This window comes from Chlamydotis macqueenii, chromosome 16, assembly GCF_036417535.1.
Source record: "Chlamydotis macqueenii isolate bChlMac1 chromosome 16, bChlMac1.mat, whole genome shotgun sequence".
Lineage (NCBI taxonomy): Eukaryota > Metazoa > Chordata > Aves > Otidiformes > Otididae > Chlamydotis > Chlamydotis macqueenii.
The window spans coordinates 2625590-2646769 of NC_141571.1; the positions used below are offsets into that span (position 1 = coordinate 2625590).

General features: G+C 55.3%; 1 protein-coding gene across 3 annotated transcripts in view; it reads right to left on the reverse strand.

Moving 5' to 3' along the window:
* Positions 1 to 1577: 1577 nt before the first annotated feature.
* CBFA2T2 (CBFA2/RUNX1 partner transcriptional co-repressor 2) overlaps positions 1578 to 21180 on the reverse strand; it is a 65210-nt gene continuing 45607 nt past the window's right edge. For 2 of the 3 annotated variants that reach the window (XM_086760566.1, XM_086760568.1), the window contains exons 2-11: positions 19217 to 19360; positions 15157 to 15398; positions 13238 to 13327; positions 12483 to 12664; positions 11554 to 11807; positions 10912 to 10997; positions 9873 to 10068; positions 7226 to 7294; positions 6735 to 6925; positions 1578 to 4361 (exon numbers count right to left, since the gene is read on the reverse strand). In XM_086760566.1, the coding sequence (XP_086616692.1) occupies positions 4077 to 4361; positions 6735 to 6925; positions 7226 to 7294; positions 9873 to 10068; positions 10912 to 10997; positions 11554 to 11807; positions 12483 to 12664; positions 13238 to 13327; positions 15157 to 15398; positions 19217 to 19360 (1739 nt within the window). In that variant the 3' untranslated portion in view covers positions 1578 to 4076. The remainder of the gene's footprint in view (positions 4362 to 6734; positions 6926 to 7225; positions 7295 to 9872; positions 10069 to 10911; positions 10998 to 11553; positions 11808 to 12482; positions 12665 to 13237; positions 13328 to 15156; positions 15399 to 19216; positions 19361 to 21180) is intronic. The other variant, XM_086760567.1, reaches the window with a different exon arrangement.

A 21180-nucleotide genomic window follows, 5' to 3' on the forward strand; every position in this document is an offset into this window, starting at 1 on the left:
TGGGCTGGTTGGTGGGTCCTGGCAGCCCAGGCTCCTCTTGGCTCCTCTTCCTCCCCGTGCTTCTCTTCCTCCTGGCTCTGAGGCCGAAGCTCCACAGGGGGCTGGGATGCGCTGGGGACATGGCATATGGGGATATCCCCAAACATGGCCCACCAGAGCCCCCCCGGTGAGCCAGGCCACCTCATATAGATTGTGAAGAGTGTTTTATAGGAAAAAAAAAAAACCAAAAAAAACCAACCACACTACAAACTAATTAACTCTTTCTGCCGCGCTGGCAGCCTGTGCAGCCATTGCGATGGCTTTGAGCCTGGAGCCGTGCTTACCCCAGCTGTGCCCACGGCTCTGCGCATCCCCAATAAACCGCTGCGCCCCCCCGGGGAAGGCGCGTGGCTGAGCGCTCCGTGGCGTCATCTGTGCCTCAGTTAACGCGAAGCAGTTGGCGCCAGCGTCAGTGCTGCTGGGGGAGGCTGTGGCTGAATTCGCGGTGATGGGGGTCAGTGGTGGGGGAGCCGCCTTGGCTGGAGCGCAGCAAAGCCCAGCTGGGCCGGGGGCTGCACAGAGCTGCTGGAAAAGGGGCTGTCGGTGCGGAGCGAGTGCTCCCCGGGCAAGCGGCGCTGCGCAGGGACTGGCAGGGCAGCGAATGCCCGCAGCCAAACGCCTCCTGCCATGGAAAACGCCACCGTCCTTGCAGCCCAGCCTCTCACCACCACCCAGTGTGGTGCATCTGCCTCACCCAGCCCTCACTTGCCTGGGTGCCTGACCCTGTCCCAACCTCTTCCAGTTCCCCATGTGTGCTGCTCCCCACCAGCCGCCCCAGAAACCTTAAATGGGCTGTTCCTGCCCCAGTCCCCTGTTGCAGTAATTAAAAATCTCTGGTGGAAGCGGCAGCGGGTACAGCTCCAACCCAAGGAAACTGCACTCAAACTGTGCTGCGCACACCCAGCATGGTGTCGCCTCCCTGCCCCAGTACTGTGGGACCACACGGGGATGGGGAGCTGGTTTTGGGGACACCCAGGGCAGAGCTGCAGTGGTCACTGGCTTTGGGATGCCAGAGCTGCTGGCCTGGGGACACCAGCAGCCTCCTGTCGGGTGGAGGAACAAATTTTGGATTTGTTAACCACAAATTAGTGGTTAACAGTGGTGTGGCACTAGCCTGAAAGCGTTAGTGGTGGCAGTAGCCTGAAAGCACAGATGGTTTGGGTGGGAAGGGACCTTTAAAGCCCATCCAGTCCCACCCCCCTGCCAGGAGCAGGGACGTCTCCAACCGGATCAAAAAAATCCTCACCTGAGGCAAAGACGTGCCCAAGGGGCATCTTCACGTGGCTGGGGGGACACACTGCAAGCCAGCTGCAACAGCACCTTCCAGGCTTTTCTGTGCTCAAAAAAAACCCCCAAAGCCCTCAATCTCAGAAAAGAACATAACCATGAACCCACAGAAATCCTAAATTACCAGCCAGCTCTGCCTGCACTTGCCCCCCCCAGGACCTCCGCAGCTCCTTGGGCCCACCATTCCCAGAGAAACTCCAACAGCAGCCCGAACAGCGCAGCAGCCCGTTCCGAGAGCACGGGGCACCGTATGATGAACAGAGCCGGTTTATTGACTACTTCTGAGTAGAACAAACTAAATAAATCTGTAACAGTGTGGGTTCCTTTATACAGTACATTAAATAAGTTATGCACAGGAATGAAGTAACAAAGTTCTAGTACAGAATTAAGTGTCCAAAAAAATAGAAACCTCAACCCAACATCTTCCCGTGTCCAAATTTCACATTTATCATTCCATGTTACAAAAAAAAAAAAAAAAAAGAAAAAAAAAAAAAAGAAAAAGGCAATCATTCTAATCATGACTGTTAGTATTTCATTCATTTACACTGGGGTTAATTTTAGTACACGGCCATCAATGTTGCATGAGAATGATGGAAGACAATCTATTTACACGCCATGTCTCCCAGCCCTGCCCCGCTCTTCTTCCCGCGCCCAACCTCGTGGCAGTCGGCTGCTGCTGGCCCACAGCGTGCGGCCAGGATGGCAGTGAGCACGGGGACATCGCGACGGGACTGTGTTTACCTGAGGCAGCTCTGAATTTGCACGTGTCCCGGTACAGCAGGAGAGTCCTTTGGGCCCCGGGACAGGAGTGGGGGTGCAAGGGTAGCCCCCCTGCCCTGGTGCTCGCACAAGCTCAAAGCATTCGCTGCTCCTCCACGCTAAAAAACTGGGCACAGGGAAAGTTCTTCAGCTTTGCCACAGCGGCACGGCCAGAGACGCTTCCCAGGGCTTTGCGATGGGCACGGACCTGCCGCAGCGTGGGGCTGCCTCCGGCTCTCGCAGGGTGAAAACCTCCGGGCTGGGTGACCCTCGGGCAGGGTGGCGCGAGTGCCACCCCCATCCAGGGCTGCGTTAGCCCCAGCACCGTCACGCGTAGCTCCCGGGAGCCGTGTCCGGGCAAAGGGCTCAGCCGCAGCCGGGAGCCCCGGTGCCGGCAGTCCCAACCGCCACTCCAGAGCTGGCTTGAACACCAGGTGACTTCGTGGCTTTTTTTTTTTTTTTTTTTTTTTTGCATAATGAAATCCTTGCAGACACAGGAATCACCTGCTCTATCCCGCGACAGCAGCTTCCCCAAGGGCCAAAGCTGGATCTGCGGGTTGCTCGTTGCTCCCTGGGCAACCCCAGCTGCACCACTGCAAACTCTGTGACGATGCATTACATTGCTATTATTTGCCTCCAATTGAAAAAGTGATCAAAAATAATTTGGGAATTACTCACTTCATTGGGCTCCAGCCCAGCAATCGCACACAGCAGTCACGGAAACGCGGCTTTGCTGAAGGGATGGTTCTCTAGAGCCCGTTTGCGTGCGGCGTGGAAAAGCGCTGCGGCTCCCCGGAGCGCGTGCCCATCCCTCCCACGGCTGCGCCTCTGATGACGCAGACGAGCCCGCTGCGCCCCCAAACAGCCCTCCTGTGGGTCCTCGCTCTCCGAGCCTGCGGTTTCGGGACGGTCTCAGAAGGCCGGCCGCGGCGGCGGTGGTGGCTGCGCATCCCGGGGCAGCTCCGGGGAGAGGAGCAGTGCCGCAGGAGCCCTCCGGGGCTGGGGGTGAGAACTCTCGCAGGACCCCGAGTCCTGCGTTCGTTTGAATTGTTTGGCCAACGCGCGTGGAGAGAATGGACTGGAAATAACCCATCGCTATCATGTGAGGATCGCTGTGGTTAAAAACAACGGCAGTAACTCTCAAACCAACAACTTCCATGCAGTGAAGAAAAAAAAAAAAAGAAAAAAGAAAAAAAAAGCTTTCTGCACAGCAAAATAACGGTGGAAAGGGCAATAACCACCCACCCCCAGCAAGGTCCCACCCAGGGTAACACACAACCGTCTGTCCCATCGCAGAACGGGATTAAAACCAGGCCATCCAGACCGACCGGTCGTACCTCCCCGGTACAGACATCGGGTTTGGCGCAGATGAATCCCCTCTTCCCTCTCTGCAAGCATCAGCTGCCAACCTGCGGGCGGGAGAAGGGAAGTGGGCTCAGCTTTTGCCGTTGCGGACGAGATGCTCCTGCTGGGAAACTGGCTCTGGTTTGTTCACAGCGATAACCAGGCAAGCGTGGCCACCTGAGACCCCGCTGTCTGGGAGCGACGGGGAAAAAAAAATTAAAAAAAAGATGCAGATTATGGAAGGAAGGTAGTTTGAAGGAGGAGACAGCTGAGCCACCACAGGAAAGGAGCTTGAGCAGGTTTGACCCGTGAGGACAGGGCTCGGCATCTCCCGCGTGCGCCGGCAGCGCTCTTCACAGAGTCCAGGTCCCCCCGAGCGAGTGCCCAGCGTCCTCCCGGTCCCAAACGATGCTCCGGTACCCCCCCGCAGGAGACGGGTGCGGGGGAGCTGCAAGGCCAGCCCCAGCTCTTCATGAGCCACGAGAGCAGAAAGGCAGAAGGAGACGGCAAAGCCCGAGTGTCAGCGCTCTGAGGAGGCGGCGCAGTGTGTCAGATGTGTCAAGTGATACGAGTTGCTGCGGGGTTTTTTCCAGCTTAAAAAAAACCCCAGGGAAACGAATCAAACGGACCGAAGCAAAACCTTCCCTTCAGAGTCCGTTCGTTTCTATCGCTGTCACCGATGCCGGGGTGGAGGACCGGGAGGTGGTCGCCGAAGTCTTCTCCAGGGCCGGGCTGGGCACGCCGTCGAGGCTCTTGGCGGCAGCCGATCGGCCCGTGGGCAGAGCCAACGGCTTGCTCTGGCCGTGCAGGCCCTGGCCGCAGATGCGGTGGTGCCTCTCCCAGTCCTTGTGCTGGCAGAAGGAGCCGCAGTAGCGGGCGATGTTGCAGCCGCTGCACGTCTCGCTGGCTTTGCGGCCACAGTTCCAGCAGCTCTGCAAGACCAAGACACGACAGTTTAAAGGGGGTTCAGTTCCCAAGAGCTGCGGACGGTGCTGACTCAGCAGCTCTGGAGGGGCTGTTCACCCCCCTGGGGCCTAGACGTAGCAATATTCAAATGATCCATCCATTCCTGATATTTTGCAGCTCTCTGCCAAGGGTACGAACCCCCGCTCCTGCAAAACTGCTCTGCCCAAAACCGCCTGCCAGACTGCACCGGTCACATCCTCTCCCCCAGATCCACGCAATTGCACAGAGGAAACAGCAGGCAAGGACTGAAAAACACGCTGCAGATGCTGCTATTCGGTCTTTTTATTTCCTGTTTTGAGCGGCTCTATTTTGGTATCGCTCCCAGCCAAGTGCTCTCCGCAGGGATCGCGGCGTGCTGCACAGGCACCATTTGCTTTGCACCCCGCCTAGCTGCACAAGAGGTCGGAGCAGGCTCATTTGGAAAAGAAAAAGCTCATTTGAAAGCCTCCCAGCCAGGTGGAAGCGCTGCCAGAGCCCAGGCTTCAATCTGGAAGCGGAGCAAAGCCCCTCTGGCCGCCGAGAGAGGTGTCAGCTGGTGGGCTCCCGGCGTGCCACAGCTTCCTTACGAGCGCGGGGGCAAGGGGCCAGCGCCGGGAGCCGCGGCCGCAGCTGCTCCGCGGAGGGGATTAGCTTTCCTGCAGCCGGACTCGCGCCGTAGCGATCACATGCTGGGGAGGGCAAGTTCAGCTGCGGAAAAGCAGCCTCCGCCGGAGCCTCCCTGCCTCTAATCCTGCCCAACAGGGCACCTTTCGCCGGCCACCGCCTCTGCGCCGCACGCAAAACACTGCTGAAGCAGGAAAGCGGGGCGGTGGGAGAGGCTGACCTGTACAGGGAAGGGCAGCGAGGTTCCCCACTCCTGGGCTCTGCGCTGGAGCCCCCAGCTCCCGGCCGTGATTTACGGGCTGGCAGCAAAGCGCCAAAGCAAGCCGGTTGGGAGCGAGCTGCTCCAGAGCCAGCGCGTCCCCGGGGCTCCTCAGGCTCCCGAGAGAAGCAAGACTCATGACCAAGAAAAGCCCCCGCTGAAGCCCGCGGTAACTCTTGGGAAACTGGGCCACTGCTTTCCAGCTGTTGACACTTCCAGTGGTGTTTTTTAACGGTGTGTCAAAGGTTACACACTGTGCCAGAACGCGCAACAGCTTTCCAACATAGCCTTCAGGGAAGAGCTCTGGGTGCTGGGGCGACGGGCTGGCGCTGGCCGGGGGATGCTCAGCTGCTCCGAGGTCCTGCACCGCTCCCCGGGACGGCCGGAGGAGGAGGATGCTCCTCTGGTATTCTCCCATGGAGACATCATTTCTTGTCTCATTTCTTCCCTGGCTCCCTGAGCAGTTCCACCCACTCCCGTCGTGTGTTTACTGACGGGTGCGTTTGTCCTTCAGTGATTTAATCAGGAAACAGCAGAGACATGTCTGTAACACCACCGGACATGGCTCCTGCCACGCACAGGGATGCTGCCACCAGACCTGCCCGAGCCCAGCTCAGCAGGGCGGACAGAAACCCCCCAGGAGGGAAACGAATTTCCTGCCCGCACAACCCCAGCGGGCACCAGCTCCATGTTCCCATCAGATTTCTGTTCAGCAGAAACACAGCCGCTGCTCTTGCATTCGTGCAGAGCAATTAACGCGAGCAGCAAACCATGGGATGGGATGTGGTGGCACAGGAATTAGCCACCCAGTTCTCCCTGCCCAGTCCAGCTGAGATCTCCAAAGCTTAACAGAGCTTCCAGTGAAGCAACACTGAAGGTCGTTAACCATGGAGGAGTAGAAAGAAACCCTCTGAGCTATCCCCGTTCAGCAGGTGTTGCTGGCTACGAGAAATAAGTCATCCCTTCTTTTCCAACCTGCAAATGCCTCCTCAGGTGTTAGGAGGCTCTCGCTAGCGCAGGGACAGCCTAATTTCTGCCCTGCGCTATTTTAAAGCCCACAACCAGCAATTCCTTGCCTGCACAAACCAGGTTCCCCACAACAGCAGATTTCTGAGCTAAACAGAGAGCTGCACCCACCGGCATCCCTTTCCCTTGGCTTCCGCACCTCCCTCAGTCCCAGGAAATCCCTGCTCACTGCACTGGGCCCAGCTCACGGTGCCCAGCAGTGCCTTTACGCGGCTGTTGCGCACACGCGGGTGCCACAGACACTGTTTAGGCTGGTTCCCTTCCCAGCAAAATTAAAAGCAAAAGGGTTTTTTTAACGGTATCAGTGCATCCCTTCAGCTACTGATTGGAGAGAGACTTCTAAAAGGAAATGGGATGGGGGACGTGGAGGCTTCAAATCACCGCTGGGCAGGATCTGGAGACTCTGTGAGTCTTTCCAAATCCCTTCCTAGGACGTCCCCTGGCACCTTACCTCCGTAGACTCCTCCTGCTCGTTTATCACCAGGAACGCATCCTCGGTGGCCTGGCGCTTGGCATCCGCGATGGTCTGCTCCATCCGAGCCCTCTCGGAGGCAATCATCTCAAACGCCTTCTGCTCGGCCTCCGCCACCGCCTTCTGCACCTCCGACATGGCCTGGCGCTTCACCTCGTTCACGGCTTCTTCTGGAAGAAAAGAGCAGCTTCACCCGCCCGCCCTGTGGGTCACGGGCAGCACCAGCACCACGACCGTTCCTGGGGGCGGCAGGGCCAGGCTCAGCCCCACGGGATCTCCCCTGGCATCGCGCAGAAGGAGTAGAGCCCTCTGGAAAAGCCAGGCTGGGGGTGCTGGTAGCCAGATGTGCAGATCCTGGGGCGTTCCTGCAGCTGGGCTTCTCCCATTTCTGCCGAGCAAATCTGCAGCATCTGTGTTTACCTCAGCCGATCTGGCAGAATCCTTCGCTGAGCTTACCAGCAAACACTTACCAGCTTTTTTCCATATCTCCTCAGTGACGTAGCCTGTTCCCGACCGGCTGCTGAACTCCCGCAACGAATCTGTTGGAAGAAGGGACACAGGGAAAGGTTGGCAGAGCCTCGGCTCGGCCAGCTGCTGCCGAAGCGCCCCGCCAGAGCCCAGCAGTCCCCCAGTACTCCGTGGGGCAGGGTAGGATTAACCAGCTAAAACTCAAAGCCAAGGGCTCCTACAGTTAAAGCCATTCATCAAACACTCAGATGATAAATTACAATGTTTAATTAGTGCCTTGCATAATTTATGAGACTGTATAACCCGTTTCCACCTCCTAGTACTCTGTAACAACAGGCAATACTTACAAACACGTGTCAAACACCCGCACTGCCCAGCGACTTCGAGCATCAATCTATACAACCAGCATTTACACTAAAGGCAGCACTTTCTACTCGCAGGGCAACTCAAAGGTTGGAACTGGTGGCCAGACTGCCCTGCAAGACCTCCGATGGCGAGCGGTGTGTACATTCCCCAGCCTGCGCAGCGCCCACGCGACAAATGGGGACAGTCACGCGAGGACCTGAATGCGGGCTGCAGTCACAGGGAGGTTTCTCAGAAGCTTCTACCTGCATCCCTTCTTGGGCTTCACAGTAACTTCCCGAAGGGTCAAACCAAAAACTGACTTGTGCCGAAGGCTGGTGGGAGAACCAAAGCACGCCGGGAAGGCGGTGAGGTGATTGAAGCCCGCAGCACGCCTGGGGAGGCTTCTTGATGTTTAACTGCACCTACTCACAACAGCAATGGAGCTTCAAAATCAGCCCTGGGCCCTACGAGGGGGGGAAAGCATCAACAACGTGTCCAATTTATATAAAAAAAATTAAATCCTGTCACCTTTAATATGGGGCTGTAAGTATATCAGCCTCAAACACAGAAGCGCTAAAAGCTCATCAGGTCGTCACGCACGCCGCTCGGCAGTTACGGCTGCAGCCACGGACACTTGGTTTCAGAGAAACTCGGATTAATATATTCTAATTTAGTTCCTTCTGCTTGTGTACTTGTTATTGTTTTCCCAGGAAATACTCGTTCTCACTTTCTGGGAACTACCAAAACTTGTTCAATGCAGCTAGATCTGGGCTGGGCTCAGAGTTGGATGGTTCTGGTTGACCTGCAGGAGGATCCGCTCTTTATTTTGTATACAAACAAGCTGAATATATGTCAAATTGGTATTTTCAGTTTCACATTTATTCTTACTGTTAGAAAACATTCATTTTTTGTTATCACATAATCAGGGTATTTTTTTTTTCAGCATTTGATTTGCAGCATATTTATGTTGTTGGAAATTAGATTTACATCCAAATGTGTAAGGGCAGATTTTTCTTGTACAGGATCAAAACCCCTGCATACTGGAGAGGAAAATAGTCAGCTTTAATAAAGTTAAGTTGACTCATGATACAAAAATAGAATTAATAACTCACTTAGTAGCTCTTACACTTACAGCAGTGTTTGGTATTTTTAGAATTAGTAGACCTCGACATTTAAAATCCTTTAGGCAAGAGAGCCTGGCAGGGGAAGAGGGGTGGAACCAGCCACCTCTCTGCCTTTTAGAATCATAGAATCAGAATGGTTTGGGCTGAAGGGAACTTCAAAGCCCATCCAGTCCAACCCCCCTGCCAGGAGCAGGGACATCTCCAACCAGATCAGGTTGCTCAGAGCTCCGTCCAACCTGGCCTGGGATGTTTCCAGGGATGGGGCATCCACCACCTCTCTGGGCAACCTAGGACAGTGCTCTACAACCGTTAGCGTAAAAAATTTTTTCCTAAAATCTAATCTGAATCTCTTTCCCTCTATTTTAAAACCATTACCCCTTGTCCTGTCACACCAGGCCCTGCTGAAGAGTCTCTCCCCATCTTTCCTGCAGCCCCCTTTAGGCACTGGAAGGCCGCTCTAGGGTCTCCCCAGAGCCTCCTCTTCTCCAGGCCGAACAGCCCCAGCTCTCTCAGCAGAGGTGCTCCAGCCCTCTCAGCATCTGCGTGGCCTCCTCTGGACCCTCTCCAACAGCTCCACGTCCTTCTGATGTCGGGGGCTCCAGAGCTGGACGCAGTACTGCAGGTGGGGTCTCACCAGAGCAGAGCAGAGGGGCAGAATCCCCTCCCTCGACCTGCTGCCCACGCCGCTGGGGATGCAGCCCAGGATGAGGTTGGCTTTCTGGGCCACAACCGCACATTGCCGGTTCATGTTGAGCTTCTCATCTACCATCACTCCCAAGTCCTTCTCCTCAGGGCTCCTCTCCATCCATTCTCCACCCAGCCTGGATTTGTGCCTGGGCTGGGCACCCTCTGGTTTTTTCACCCTCTGATTTCTCAGCTTTGAACGAACTTGGCCCGGTTTGGTCAGCAAGTCCGGCTCGGTGACAAGGACGATGCTCTTCTCCTGGCACCAGCAGAAGGTGCTGCCCAAAGGTGCCTTCAGATGCCAACAACTGCTTCTGCCGGGAGCTTCCCTGTGTCCAATCTCTTCAAAGCTTTGAGAACAGTTCTTCACTGCTTGAGTATTTCATTCATATTATAATTTGAAACCATTATCATCGCTTTATGCCTAATATAGCATTGTTGTAATTAGACACCTACTGGAAAAGGTCCTGGCCCAGCACGCCCACCCCTCGCTTACCGCTGCCGATGGAGTCGGAGCTGCTGGGGCTGTGCTGCCTGGCGATAAGCTCGCTGCCTGCCTTCCGCGGCTCGGCTGTCTCACTGCACCGCCTCTTCCAATAGTTGAGCTCTTCCCGATCGGCTTCCTGACAGCGCCGCAGCACAGCCATCGAGCGCCGGGTTTTCTCCACCATCTCCATGATGCAGTTCAGTGCCTGCGGGGAGGAACGCGTTTTCAGCCTCGCTGCCCACTAGTGAGGTCGTCTCCCAAATTCCTCATTGGAGACACCACGGAGGGACCATCCCAGAAGATGAAGCATGAGGCCACTTCACAGGACAGGCTCCGAGCGCAGCCTTTGGATGATGTCGTGTTCAAACAGGCCAGTACCCACACGTGCCGCAGCGATGCTGAGCAGGGACACAGCACCGGTGGGGAAGGAGGTGATCACACCTGCACCGCAGGAGTGGCTAAGCACACTTATGGCCACACCCCTAAAGGTGGAGGTGAAAAACCTCCACTTTCCTACGGGAACAGGGTGTCCATGCAAGGGCTGGCTGGGATCCTGGTGCCAGCTCTCCATGGCCACATCCCAACTCCCAGTAATCAACTACAGGGCCCCTACCCCACCCCCCGGCCCCCCATGAAACATCAGCTTTAAAGCAGAAGCAAGCATGGAGTCTCTCTGCATTTGTGATCAAAGCTAAACTTCAATCCCGTCTCTCTGGGGAAGCACTCCACTGGAGTGCTTGGATGAGCAGCCTCGCTCAGAGCGAAAAAGACTGCAGCACGCCTGCCAGAAGTACCCAGTCTTGCTGCTGGGACCTAGCCGAGGCTCATAAACGGCTGGCAGCCCAGGAAAAAGTCTTTAAAAAATAATGATGGGTTTACATTTTCTGTAAACTCCACATGGCCTCCCCACCATCCACCTTCTTGTGGTGGCTTGTTCTTCTACAAGCCATGTGGAAAGCCTGGATATGGTATCAACAAGAAAATAATGAAGTGGAGCACTGGGTTGCTACATCCCACAGAGCTTCCCACACCTCCTGCCATTCCTTACGTGATCGAGATGCTTCCACTCGTCAGCCCACTCTCTCTCTGTCAAGCGGTGGTCCACCAGCTCATCCTGGTATCCTCCATTCAAACCTGCAACAAAGCACAGCCAGAAGAGTCATCAAATGGACCGGATGCTTTCGGGGCTGGAGAGGGAAGGTGGCCCTGAAGCAGTAAGGGCTGTACTTCCAGCTACATGGAGCCGGGATTTTAAAGCACGTCTCGAGACGGCTCAGAGTTGTGATTCAGGCTGCCAGTGGGAAACACAGCGCGTACCTCCCTCACACCCCTGGGGAGAAACGGGGCTGGGGGTCAGGCTCTGCTCTTCGACTTTAGGATCTCAGAAAAGTTAATTCCTATTTCCCTGCCCTCCATTCCTGCCTGCTGGGTTGGCTATACTCAACTTGCACACCAAGTCCTTCCTCCTCATCCTTGCTTTACACGTATGTAGGGAAATACAAACTGTCAATCTTCTCATTTTTAACCTCCCATGATCAGTTGTTTCCTCTGAATTCCCTGCACAAACTCTGCTGAGGACGTGCCCAGCCTGACACAGCTTTGGGTGCAAGTGGCTGAGCAAGCACCGGTGCCGAAGCTCAAGGTACTGGACCTCAACTCCTATGACAAAAAGCCCTCCAGGCTTTCTCACCAAGACTGCCGTGCCTGTCCCGAAACTCTCTGTGCTCCAACATCTTGCTGGGGTCCCTGTAGAGGTGGGAGGTGGCGATATCTTCCAAGGTGTAGTGCTGGAGGGGCGGCGGGGTGGGGTGGAACTGTCCCGCGGGGTTCATCAGGGGGATTGTCAGGGCAGGGCTGTGCCGGGGCGCAGGGCTGATGGTGCACACCCTCTTGGCCGGAGGCTCTGTCGGCAGCGGCTCCCGCTCAAAGCTGCTGTCTTCCCTTCTGCAAACACACCAGCAGACAGACGCATTCGTTAGCACTGCAGAAGCATACTTGGAAAAGGAAAGATGTAGATTTTTCAAGCAGCAGAGTTTGGGCAGCAACAATTTTACCAGGGGGTAAAAGCAGGGAGCTAAACCAAACATGCTCAACTTGTGAGCAAATCCACAAAAATGACCCACCCTGTCAAAGAAAAAGTTCAAGATGCCCAAGTGTTGTGATTCATCTTTCGGAGCATGACCAAATTACAATTTCACAGTTTTTATAAATTTGAAGCATGTTCCGCATAATTACATAACAACTTTTAACTTGGGGGAGAAAAAAAAAAAAAAAAAAAAAAAAAAAAAGTGGTGAAAATGAACTGCATCCTCCCCAGGCCTGCCAGTGCCTCCGCTTGCCACCTGGGGAGGTGGAGCACCGCTCAGCTCTTCACATCAGGCTTTTTGGTGCCACCCAACAAGTCCCTCTGGGACAGAACCTGCCTGGAAGAGGATCCCAGTCTGAGTTCACAGTGCAGGAAGAGCAATTGTCAGTGTCTTATTAACAGCCAGACCAGCTGTTAGGAGCGATAAGATCCTATGGTTTAGCTCTGGATGCCACTCGAAGCTTGACAGCAGCAAAGCTGAAGCAAAAGTCACGACTTCAAGAACACAGCAGAGCAAGGAAAGCTGTTTTTACCTGTCCGGACTGTGCCTCTTCCCATTGCCGTTGACCTCGATCAGCAGCTCGGAGGAGTCGGGGGGGGAGGTGGTGTTTGTGTTCAGCAGGATGTGCTCGTGCTGCGCCAGGTACTGGGAGGGCGTCTGCTTGGCAGCGCGGGCGCAGTGCAGCAGCTCTCTCTGCAGCAGCGGGAGGTTGGCCTGGAAAACATGCGTGGGGTTTGGTTTATGCAGGCTGCCGGCGGGTATTTCCAGCCATTTGCAGGTTTGCTCCGCGCTCGTAACGCCTCAGAGCACCTACACCTACAGCCTGTGCCCCGGCTCAGGATCCTCCAGCTCCTGGTGTCTGCGCTGCATTTACCTGCATTTTCTCAAGAGCTGAGGATGGCCTGACGTTGGTGCACCCAAAACCCGAGTGTCATGAGAAGCGCACCGTGCTTCCAGCATCTAACCACCCCAGACACGCTCCATACGTCAGCACCTCAAATATTCTAGATCTGAACATTTACAAATAAGATTACAGGATGAAAAGCTGCCGAGCGCAGCTTGCTTTGTCTCCTTTATCCCTAACACACGAGCAGACATAAGTGGCACTTGTCATAACATTCGCTTTCCGCAAGCCAGTCCCACACGGCCGCCGCTACGGTGTGCACGGTTTGTCTTGGACTTTGAACAAGGGGTGCTCGAAACGAGAGCTTTCCCAGCAACGACACGCTGCCAAGCGCGACAGACCGGCACACAGAGCGTCGGCAAGCCCCACCAGCTCCCTGTCACCTTCAGAAAGGGGATCACAAACGGCCGGAGGGGAAAGTTCGTCGCCTCTTGCAGCTTGCAGTGAAATTCCTCGATTGTCACCGTGGAGTTCTGAGAAGAGAAATTAAGAAATGAAATGACAATTTGTTCTTATTTTTAGACGCATGGGAAACGGCTCCAAACGAACAGAACTGGAAGGGAGACTGCACGTGCCTCTACAGGACTGACAATGTTTGCACTGCATCCTGCCTAATGCAGCCAAAAAGACTCAGGCCAATGGAGCAGAAACGCTGCGAGGCGAGGGATGCTGTCCGGCCCAGCATCCTCTCAGCTCTGGGGCTGGGAGGCAGCGACTGGCTCCAGAGAGGCAGCAGGACCCAGCCGGCATCTCCTGCACCCTGGCCAGGCGGCCTGGGGCAGGCTGTGGGGAACCAGCAGCTTACCATTTCCTTTCCAAAAGGGTAAGAGCTAAGGCACTACCCTGCACCATGGAAACAAATACGCCTTCCTTCTTCACCAGCAGCATCTTGCATCCAGTGCTCACTGTGAAAGCCCCTGAGGACACGGACAGACTCACGTCTGGTCTGCCCACACCAGCCTTGGAAGCAGAAATACCCCAGGCTGCTGCAGCCTAGCTGCCTTTGCCGCGTGCTGAGCCTCCAAAGAAACGTGCCAAAGAGCAGAGAGCAGCTCAGGGGCAGCGCTGGGTGCCACACGGGACCGCAGGTGGCACGGTGCTGGGCTCCAGGGTCTCAGTCCAAGGGGCTTGCACAGCATTTCTACCAGTTAGCTTGTGTACCTGCAAATATCAGATACGATTCTGCAGCCAGATCTGTTCGTTTGGGTGCTTTCAGCTGTTAGTAGCTGCTGAAGGGCACGAGGGCACACACACTGTTCGCACACGCACACACTGCCACCAACCCCAGCTCTGCTAAATCCGAGTGTGGGAGGCAGAAGAAGGGCAGAAGATGCATAAAAATTATTTACCAAGCCCTTTCCTGCAGCTGCACCTTCAGACTGTCTCCGGCATGGGTTTGACTGGAAGAATCAATGCCTTTGGTCACGCAAGTGTGCGGTCACACAAAGCAGGAACCACACACCAGAACCCAGAGCTCCTGTCTTGCACCAGCAGCCTCCCCACCCTCTGCAGACCTGCTTGCTACTGGGCTTGTTTTAAGATACGCAGGAGCAGCCCATAAAGAGGAAAAAAGCCCATTAAACACATCACTGCGTATCAATAAATGAGATCTTTGAAGGGGCATTATATTCTCCGCACACTCGAGGGCAGGAGAACCGCCAGCTCTCCAGAGGGAGCCCCGGCTAGCGACAGGACCCTGCTGTCCGCACGACACCTGGCTGCCTCACTGAGCAAAGCCGCGTCGAGTCTGAGCATGCTGAAGTCAAGACAGCACTAAAAGCGGTGCCTGGAACTGGTGTTTCTGTGTATGGAAGCAGATCAGAGGTAAACTGATCCGCGGTCAGGGTCAGGCAATCATAAATCCACAGATGCAAAAAACAATTCCCTGGTACAAAACTCCAGGTTCCTCTGAATTGTGTGAAAAGTTTCATTCACGAGAGGAAGCAGAGAAATCCAGCATAGCCCATGGCTTCCAGCGAGCACATGGCACCACGCCTATGGCTTTTATAGAAAAGCTTTGTCCACATCCTTCCAGGTTTCCTTAAGTTCAGCTGTACACAAGCAGATGTCAAGAGCCACTGGACAAACAGCTTTGTGAAACCCACCAAAGATGAGAGAAAAAGAAGTCAGAAAGTTTACCAGAAAGCATAAACATTACAAAGCCTTGCTCAGCCAACAGCTCTGCTTGTAAAGATGCAAAAAGGCAATTTCGTGTGATGTGGGCACGCGCTGGCTGCCAGCATCCCATCGCCAAAGCGGTCTGGCGAAAGCAAGGCAGCCCGGGGCGGTGTGCGGGGCTTACCACCAACGCCAGGACGAGGGTCCGGACCTTCTCCCCGATCTCTGGGGAAATGTCGTTGCCGAACTGCTGCAGGGTAGTGAGGAAGCGCTTCAACTTGCTGAGCTGCCGGGCACCGCACGTGGCCGGGAGCTGCTGGTTCGTCAGCGATGAGGAAGAAGAGGAGGAAGGACCGTTGCTAAACCGCTGGGGTGGGGATGGTGCCCCGTTCAGCGTTGGTGGGGAATGGTTTATTCCGTTGGGCACTGCAAGTGGGAGACAGAAGCGATACTGAGCATCAGATGGGCACATCCCTGTGGTCTGGTGTCTAAGAGGACCCACCTTCCACCCAAGAGCCTGCTGCTGCTGCTGGTTAATTGTTGCTAGCAAACAGGGAGAGAACCAGTATGCCCAGACCAGAGCCCACATGCCATGCTGGAAGGCACCCAGCGATGGAGCCAGTCACCAGCGACATGACAGCCTTCTCCTCAACCTTCCTGTGGGCTTGTGGGGATGCTCTGTGGCCACCAGCATGCAAGAACCACTCACCCAGCCAAGGCGTTCACAGGAGTTTTCCTTATGGGATCGCTCAAGCGTGATTTACACCACAGCCAGCGACCTCCCCAGCATTTTTCTCCTCTGCCCAGTGAGCTTCACACCCAGGGCCATCAAACCCTGCAGGATCAGGGCTCAGCAGGGCAGGCACACCTCTTCACATTTGAGATAGCCCGGGAGAACACGGGGTCAGGCTGCACAAAGCCAATGCCGCGGCAGACTGAGTCACGCCGTACGCTCAGACTGAGGAATTAAGTGTGGTTTAGCTCAAAGTTTACAGCCCCGGGCACAAATCAGCTTTTTCTGGTCTGCATCAGGCCAAAAAAGACACAGATGATCCAAGGATCCTTCCCAGCCCCATCATTGACAAGAAGTCATCAAAGCCGGGGTCCCACTAACAGATACCACAGCTCAGGTGCTTCCACCTCACCCCGAGGGCGGCTGACAGCACCCCGCCCTGCGGCGCCGCCCGCGCACCTCCCCAGGGGTTTACAGGCAGTTTCAAAAACACAGTTGGGTTTTTCCAACTCGGTCCCATCTGCAACTTCGCCTCCTGCAAGCAGCAAGCATGTCGAAACAGACTGAAGGGGCTGGAGGTTTGGGAAGTCGGCGAGGGATTAGAACAAATTGTTGACATCTCTGCGCCGTCGTTGTGCAATCCAGAGCCCTGGCTGGAGAACAGCTGTGCGCTGGGGCCCCAGCGCGGTATAAACCCAGGATTTTAGAGGTGAAAAGTACATCGGCGTAAATACAGTTTTGGGTGACCCACTGGGTTATCCTTAAGAGCCCAGCCCTGAATCCTTTATGCTGAAGAGATGGTCATAAGCTATGAAAAGCATTTCAAATGACGGCGTTCAGAGAGGAAGCACTGAAGCCACTGGGCAGAGCTGCCCCTTGCATGCAGGGCAGGGGAAGAAACATGTTGTGATAGAGCAGCAGCTGGCAAAAAATGGTGCCAAAATTTCCGCTGCAGCTTCATGAAGATCATACCAAATCCTCACGACCCTGGTGAGGGTTTTTCAGAGAAAAAGGCAGGAGGCACCCGAACAGTTAAACCGCTCTGGCGCACACCGGGGTCAGAAGCTGGAAAGGCCCCACACACCTGGACCTGCCGTGGTGAGGATGGAGGGAACCCGAGAAGATTAAGCAGAGTCAGTTAAGATGCAAGGGAAAGATAAGCCTAAAGAGATCATCAAAGGGGGTTCCTGCTAACCAAGGGGTGACAGGCTCTTTGGGGACATAACAAAGACGTGTCCTTTTGCAGAGATTTGACGAAATAAAGGTGAAGGCCGGGACTGAGAGGACAGAGAGGTGCAGAGGCAAAGCGAGCTCACGGCTTTTGTTACGGAGCAATGCAGCCTGAGAAACTCGCGTCCACGCCAGCTTCCCCAACCTGCAAAGGAACAGAGATGTCCCGCAGAGACGACATGCACCGCAGGGTGAGATGCCATGGAGCACCAGCAAATGCAGAGCTGTGCGAGAGGCAAGGCTGCTGGCAATTACTCATAAAGAGCATTAATTTCACAATAAAAATGTTATAAATAGGAGGGAAAGCCTCCCATAGCAGCTCCTCTCAAACAGCAAAGGACTGCGTAGCTCTGCGCTCTCAGCTGTGACGAAGACACTTTACTCCCTTCTCTATTTTGCTTCCTCTTACTCTTTCAAATGAAAGGCCAGGGAGAGCAGCGAGCTCTATTTATATTCCAGGAGAAGCAGTGGCTGTGCGACCCATCCGGGGGCTGGGGGTACGCCATCAAGGATGGGAGCAGCGGCGGCTGGTGGACGCAGGCGATGCCGCCGAAGCGCAGCGAGCTGGGCCAGGTCGGGGCTGCCGTTAGGCGCAACCCCCGTAACCACTCTGTGTTTTCAGGCTCACCCTGCCTGACCCTCCTGCGAACGGCGGTACCGCAGGGCGGCTGGCAGTTATCTGATCCCGCGCGTCGCCGGGGTCTGCTCCGCCACAGACCACAAAGCCGGGCTGGGACCTCCGTTTCCAGGTGAGAAGACAGCGCTGAAGCAAGTGAGGTGGCATAGCGAGACCAGTGCAATTAGTGGTTTGGGGAGAGGAGAATGTCTCCTCCTTCTCCTTTCTTCCCAGAGTTCCTGGGAAGACAAAAGTCATGGTCTAGGGCTACTCTGTTAAACTCTGCTTTAGGTCCCCAATAGCTGAAGGCTCTCACTGCTTCTCCAACCCTTTCGTTAGCGATCTGCAGGCAGGCATGGCCTTTCTCCAGCATGCTCCTCCTCGCCTGCCCAAGCCGTGGCCTTTTACAGGGCAGGACGCGCACCCGCTGACTCCGACCAAGACCTTTTGGCGCAACTGAGAAGTCAAAAAGCAAGAATGAACTTCACCACAGGTTGCATCTCTCATCTCTTTTGGAAAGTGGCAATTAAGTCATCTGCAATCAGCAGATCCAGGCTCCTTGGCCCTTAACAGCGTGCCAAGCAATCTCATTGGAAAAATTAATTTCTGTCACTTTGCTAATGGTCTGTTTCTGCCTGAGCAAAAGGAGAGCCATTAAAAAGCCCTCAGCGCATAAAGACAGGGACAATGTGTCTGGCGGGATAACCCAGCGATTAGTGCTGCTGCCAACATCGCGCGATGCATCAGTGCGCGTCCCGAAAGAGGCTGGATTGCACATCTCCAAAATCCACTGCCAGCCTGAAACCGTGAGATATCCCAGACACGGCCGTGGACAGCAAAGCGGTGCAGAACCAGCCAGGGAGACGCTCAGCACTGGGGAGAGCCTGGAAAATACGCACGTACCACGTGCGGGGGTCAGATAACTCCACGGCCAACAAAGCAAAGCAGCTTTGCCCAGGAATGGTGCTTTTTAAAAGATGTTAAACGGCTTAAATGTTGGCTAAGGGAGGAAAAAAAAGACTCTCTCTAGGCTATAAGAAAAGGCTGCACGTTCATCCTGTCCATGGAGTCACCTCTGGGCAGCACCCTGCTAAAAGAAGTGGGTGCAAGGCTGGGCAGGACCAGGATTGACTGCGGCTTAATAGGAAAGATTATAAAGAGAAGCTGGAGAATAGAGAATCTGGATGGCCAGCAAGGAATTTACACAGCTGGGAGATTAAAAAAAGGGAAAACTTTCTAATCTCAGCTGCAGAAAGGCTGTCTGCAAAGTGAGATAGAGCAGAGTGGGAATTAACTCCTCCAAGAGATACAGTGAAAAGCCCAGCTCTTGGCCTGTTTGAAGCCAACCTGATAAAAGCCTTCCATTTCTTAAGGAGTTTACAGTGGAAATCCAGGCTGCACCTGCAAAGAGGAGGACTCAAGGCAGCACTGGGAGCAAGGCAGGAGCAGGCAGGGGGATGGGGGGGCGACTACAGACCCCGTTATACGTTCTGCATATGCAGCAGAACAGGAGGAAAGCCCCAGTCCCCGCTTCCTTACAGCCGTGGCTAATGCTCGCCGTGCTGGCCAGCAGCCCTAGCTGACGGCTGAGACATCCCCGGTGACTTCTACAAGCAGCGCCTTTCCGCCTGGTCCCCGGGAAAAGCAGCGTTACTGGGCTCTTACGTGCAGTCGGGGTGAAGGACACGGGCCGGGGGCCGCCGGGGTTCACGGGGGGCAGCGGTGGCATGTTGGGAGGAGAGGACCTGGACTGTATCTTCACTTCCACGGGCGATCCGGGCATCACTGGCAGCCTCTTCTCACCAGCAACTGTACAGAGAGAAGGTGGTAATGCTTAGCGACAGCCAGGGACAAGTGTTTCCCCGCCCAGCACACGAAGTACAGTGGGAAGGGTGAAGAGGAGAGGTGGGGGGACGTCACGCAAGGTTCCCACGCTCCTCTGCATGGCCCCAAGCCGCCACGGGAAGAGGAAGAGTACGGTCCTGAGCGGGTGGGCAGGCACCCGGGGTGCAGCAAGTGGCCTGAGACGCTGCGAGGCAGGCTCAGGGTGCCCATGCTCGCCATCCTAGTCTCTTGGCTGCATCTTCTCACCCCTCGTGCCTGAAGATGCCTCCTCAAAGTATTTCTGCCTCTTTGCTTTGGTTGTTCCCCGCTTCAGATCCCCTTGATACTCCCCAGGTGTGCCCCACGCGCCTTGCCAGCATGGAGTGTGGAGGTTTCGCCTCCGGCTCTGACCAGTTTTGCATGTTTGCTTTAAAAAACAAAACAAAAAAAAACAAAAAAAAAAAACCACCAACCCCAAAAAACCAAACACCACCTCAAAATGAAGTGATCCTGCACCTCCTCTCCCTCACAGCAGTACGGTCCTCGCCGCCCAGCCCAGCATCCCCACGCCAGCACGCACAGAGCCTCGCACGCGCCGTGTCCACGCTGCACGGCCCCGAGACAGCCTCTCTGGAGGAAATGCATCCTCTCCTGGAGCCGCGCAACAGGCAGTCGGGTTTTTGGGTGGGTGCCGGCCTGGGGCGCTGCGCAGGGAGCTGTGGCGCAGCTGGGCCAGCAAACAACCAAAATGGTCAGCTCAGCTTTGCAACCTCAGGACATCAGCTACGCACGCCCTCCCTCCTGCATGCAGGCTCTGGTGTCCGATACATCACCCAGCTCACACCTCAACTCCTTTTTCAGCCTCTCGGGGTCCCTCCTGCGGGCCCAGGCTCTGGTGGGATGTCCCAGCGCGGCTGAGCAGTGTGGGCACACTCAGGCTCCAGTGGCTAAAATCAGCCTCAAAAGGCATCCTTGGGGGGCGACGAGAGACAAGGAGGAAATATGTGCTTATGCAAGCCTTGGGGTGTTTGGGGGATTTTTTTCAGGGGTTTGGTTTTGGTTCCTTGCTTTTAAAATCCAGACAGCTCAGCAGATAAAGCCTCTCCAAAGCGCAACTCCCATGGGAGCCAACATCACCCCAGGGGTCCTGCGCGTTGCGCTGGCAGCGGCTCCGGTGCGGAGCTCATGACCGCGGACAACACGATGCGAATCGCCCCTCCGAGAGCGCGGTCACCGCTCCCTGCTCCTCAAGCCGCCGCTCGCCTCGTTCAATTAGCTCACTAACGAGTTGTGACCGCGCTCCAGCGCGTCCCCGCGCAGAAACCCCGACGGGTTCCCAGCGCACCCCCTCGAAGGGGGCACGGCTGAGAAAAAAAACACGTGCACAGGGGCTCTGTGCCGTCCGGGATCGGTCCTGATGCCTCTTTAAGCCACAGAGGAAAGGTTTTAAAGCGCACGCTGTAAGCTAATCAAATTAAATTACAATCTAATTTGTAATCCACAGCTTTACAAATACACAGCTTTACGTATCAGCTGTGAGAAATTCAGCTTTAAATGTTGTATTCCCGTAAAGCAGGGAAGCACTGAATAGATGGCAAAGCTTTGCACCGAAATACAGCCACAAAACCTGCCACTTCGCAGCTCCCGACACCAAAACGCTGCTTTCGAGAGCAGACACGACGCAAACCGGCACGCGAGCCCTCGGTGCCGCCGGCGTGGCATCCACGAGCCACCCGCACCGGCTCTGCCGCTGCGCCACACACCGGGCAGAGCTGGCTCATTTATCTTCCTTACTGCAAGTCATT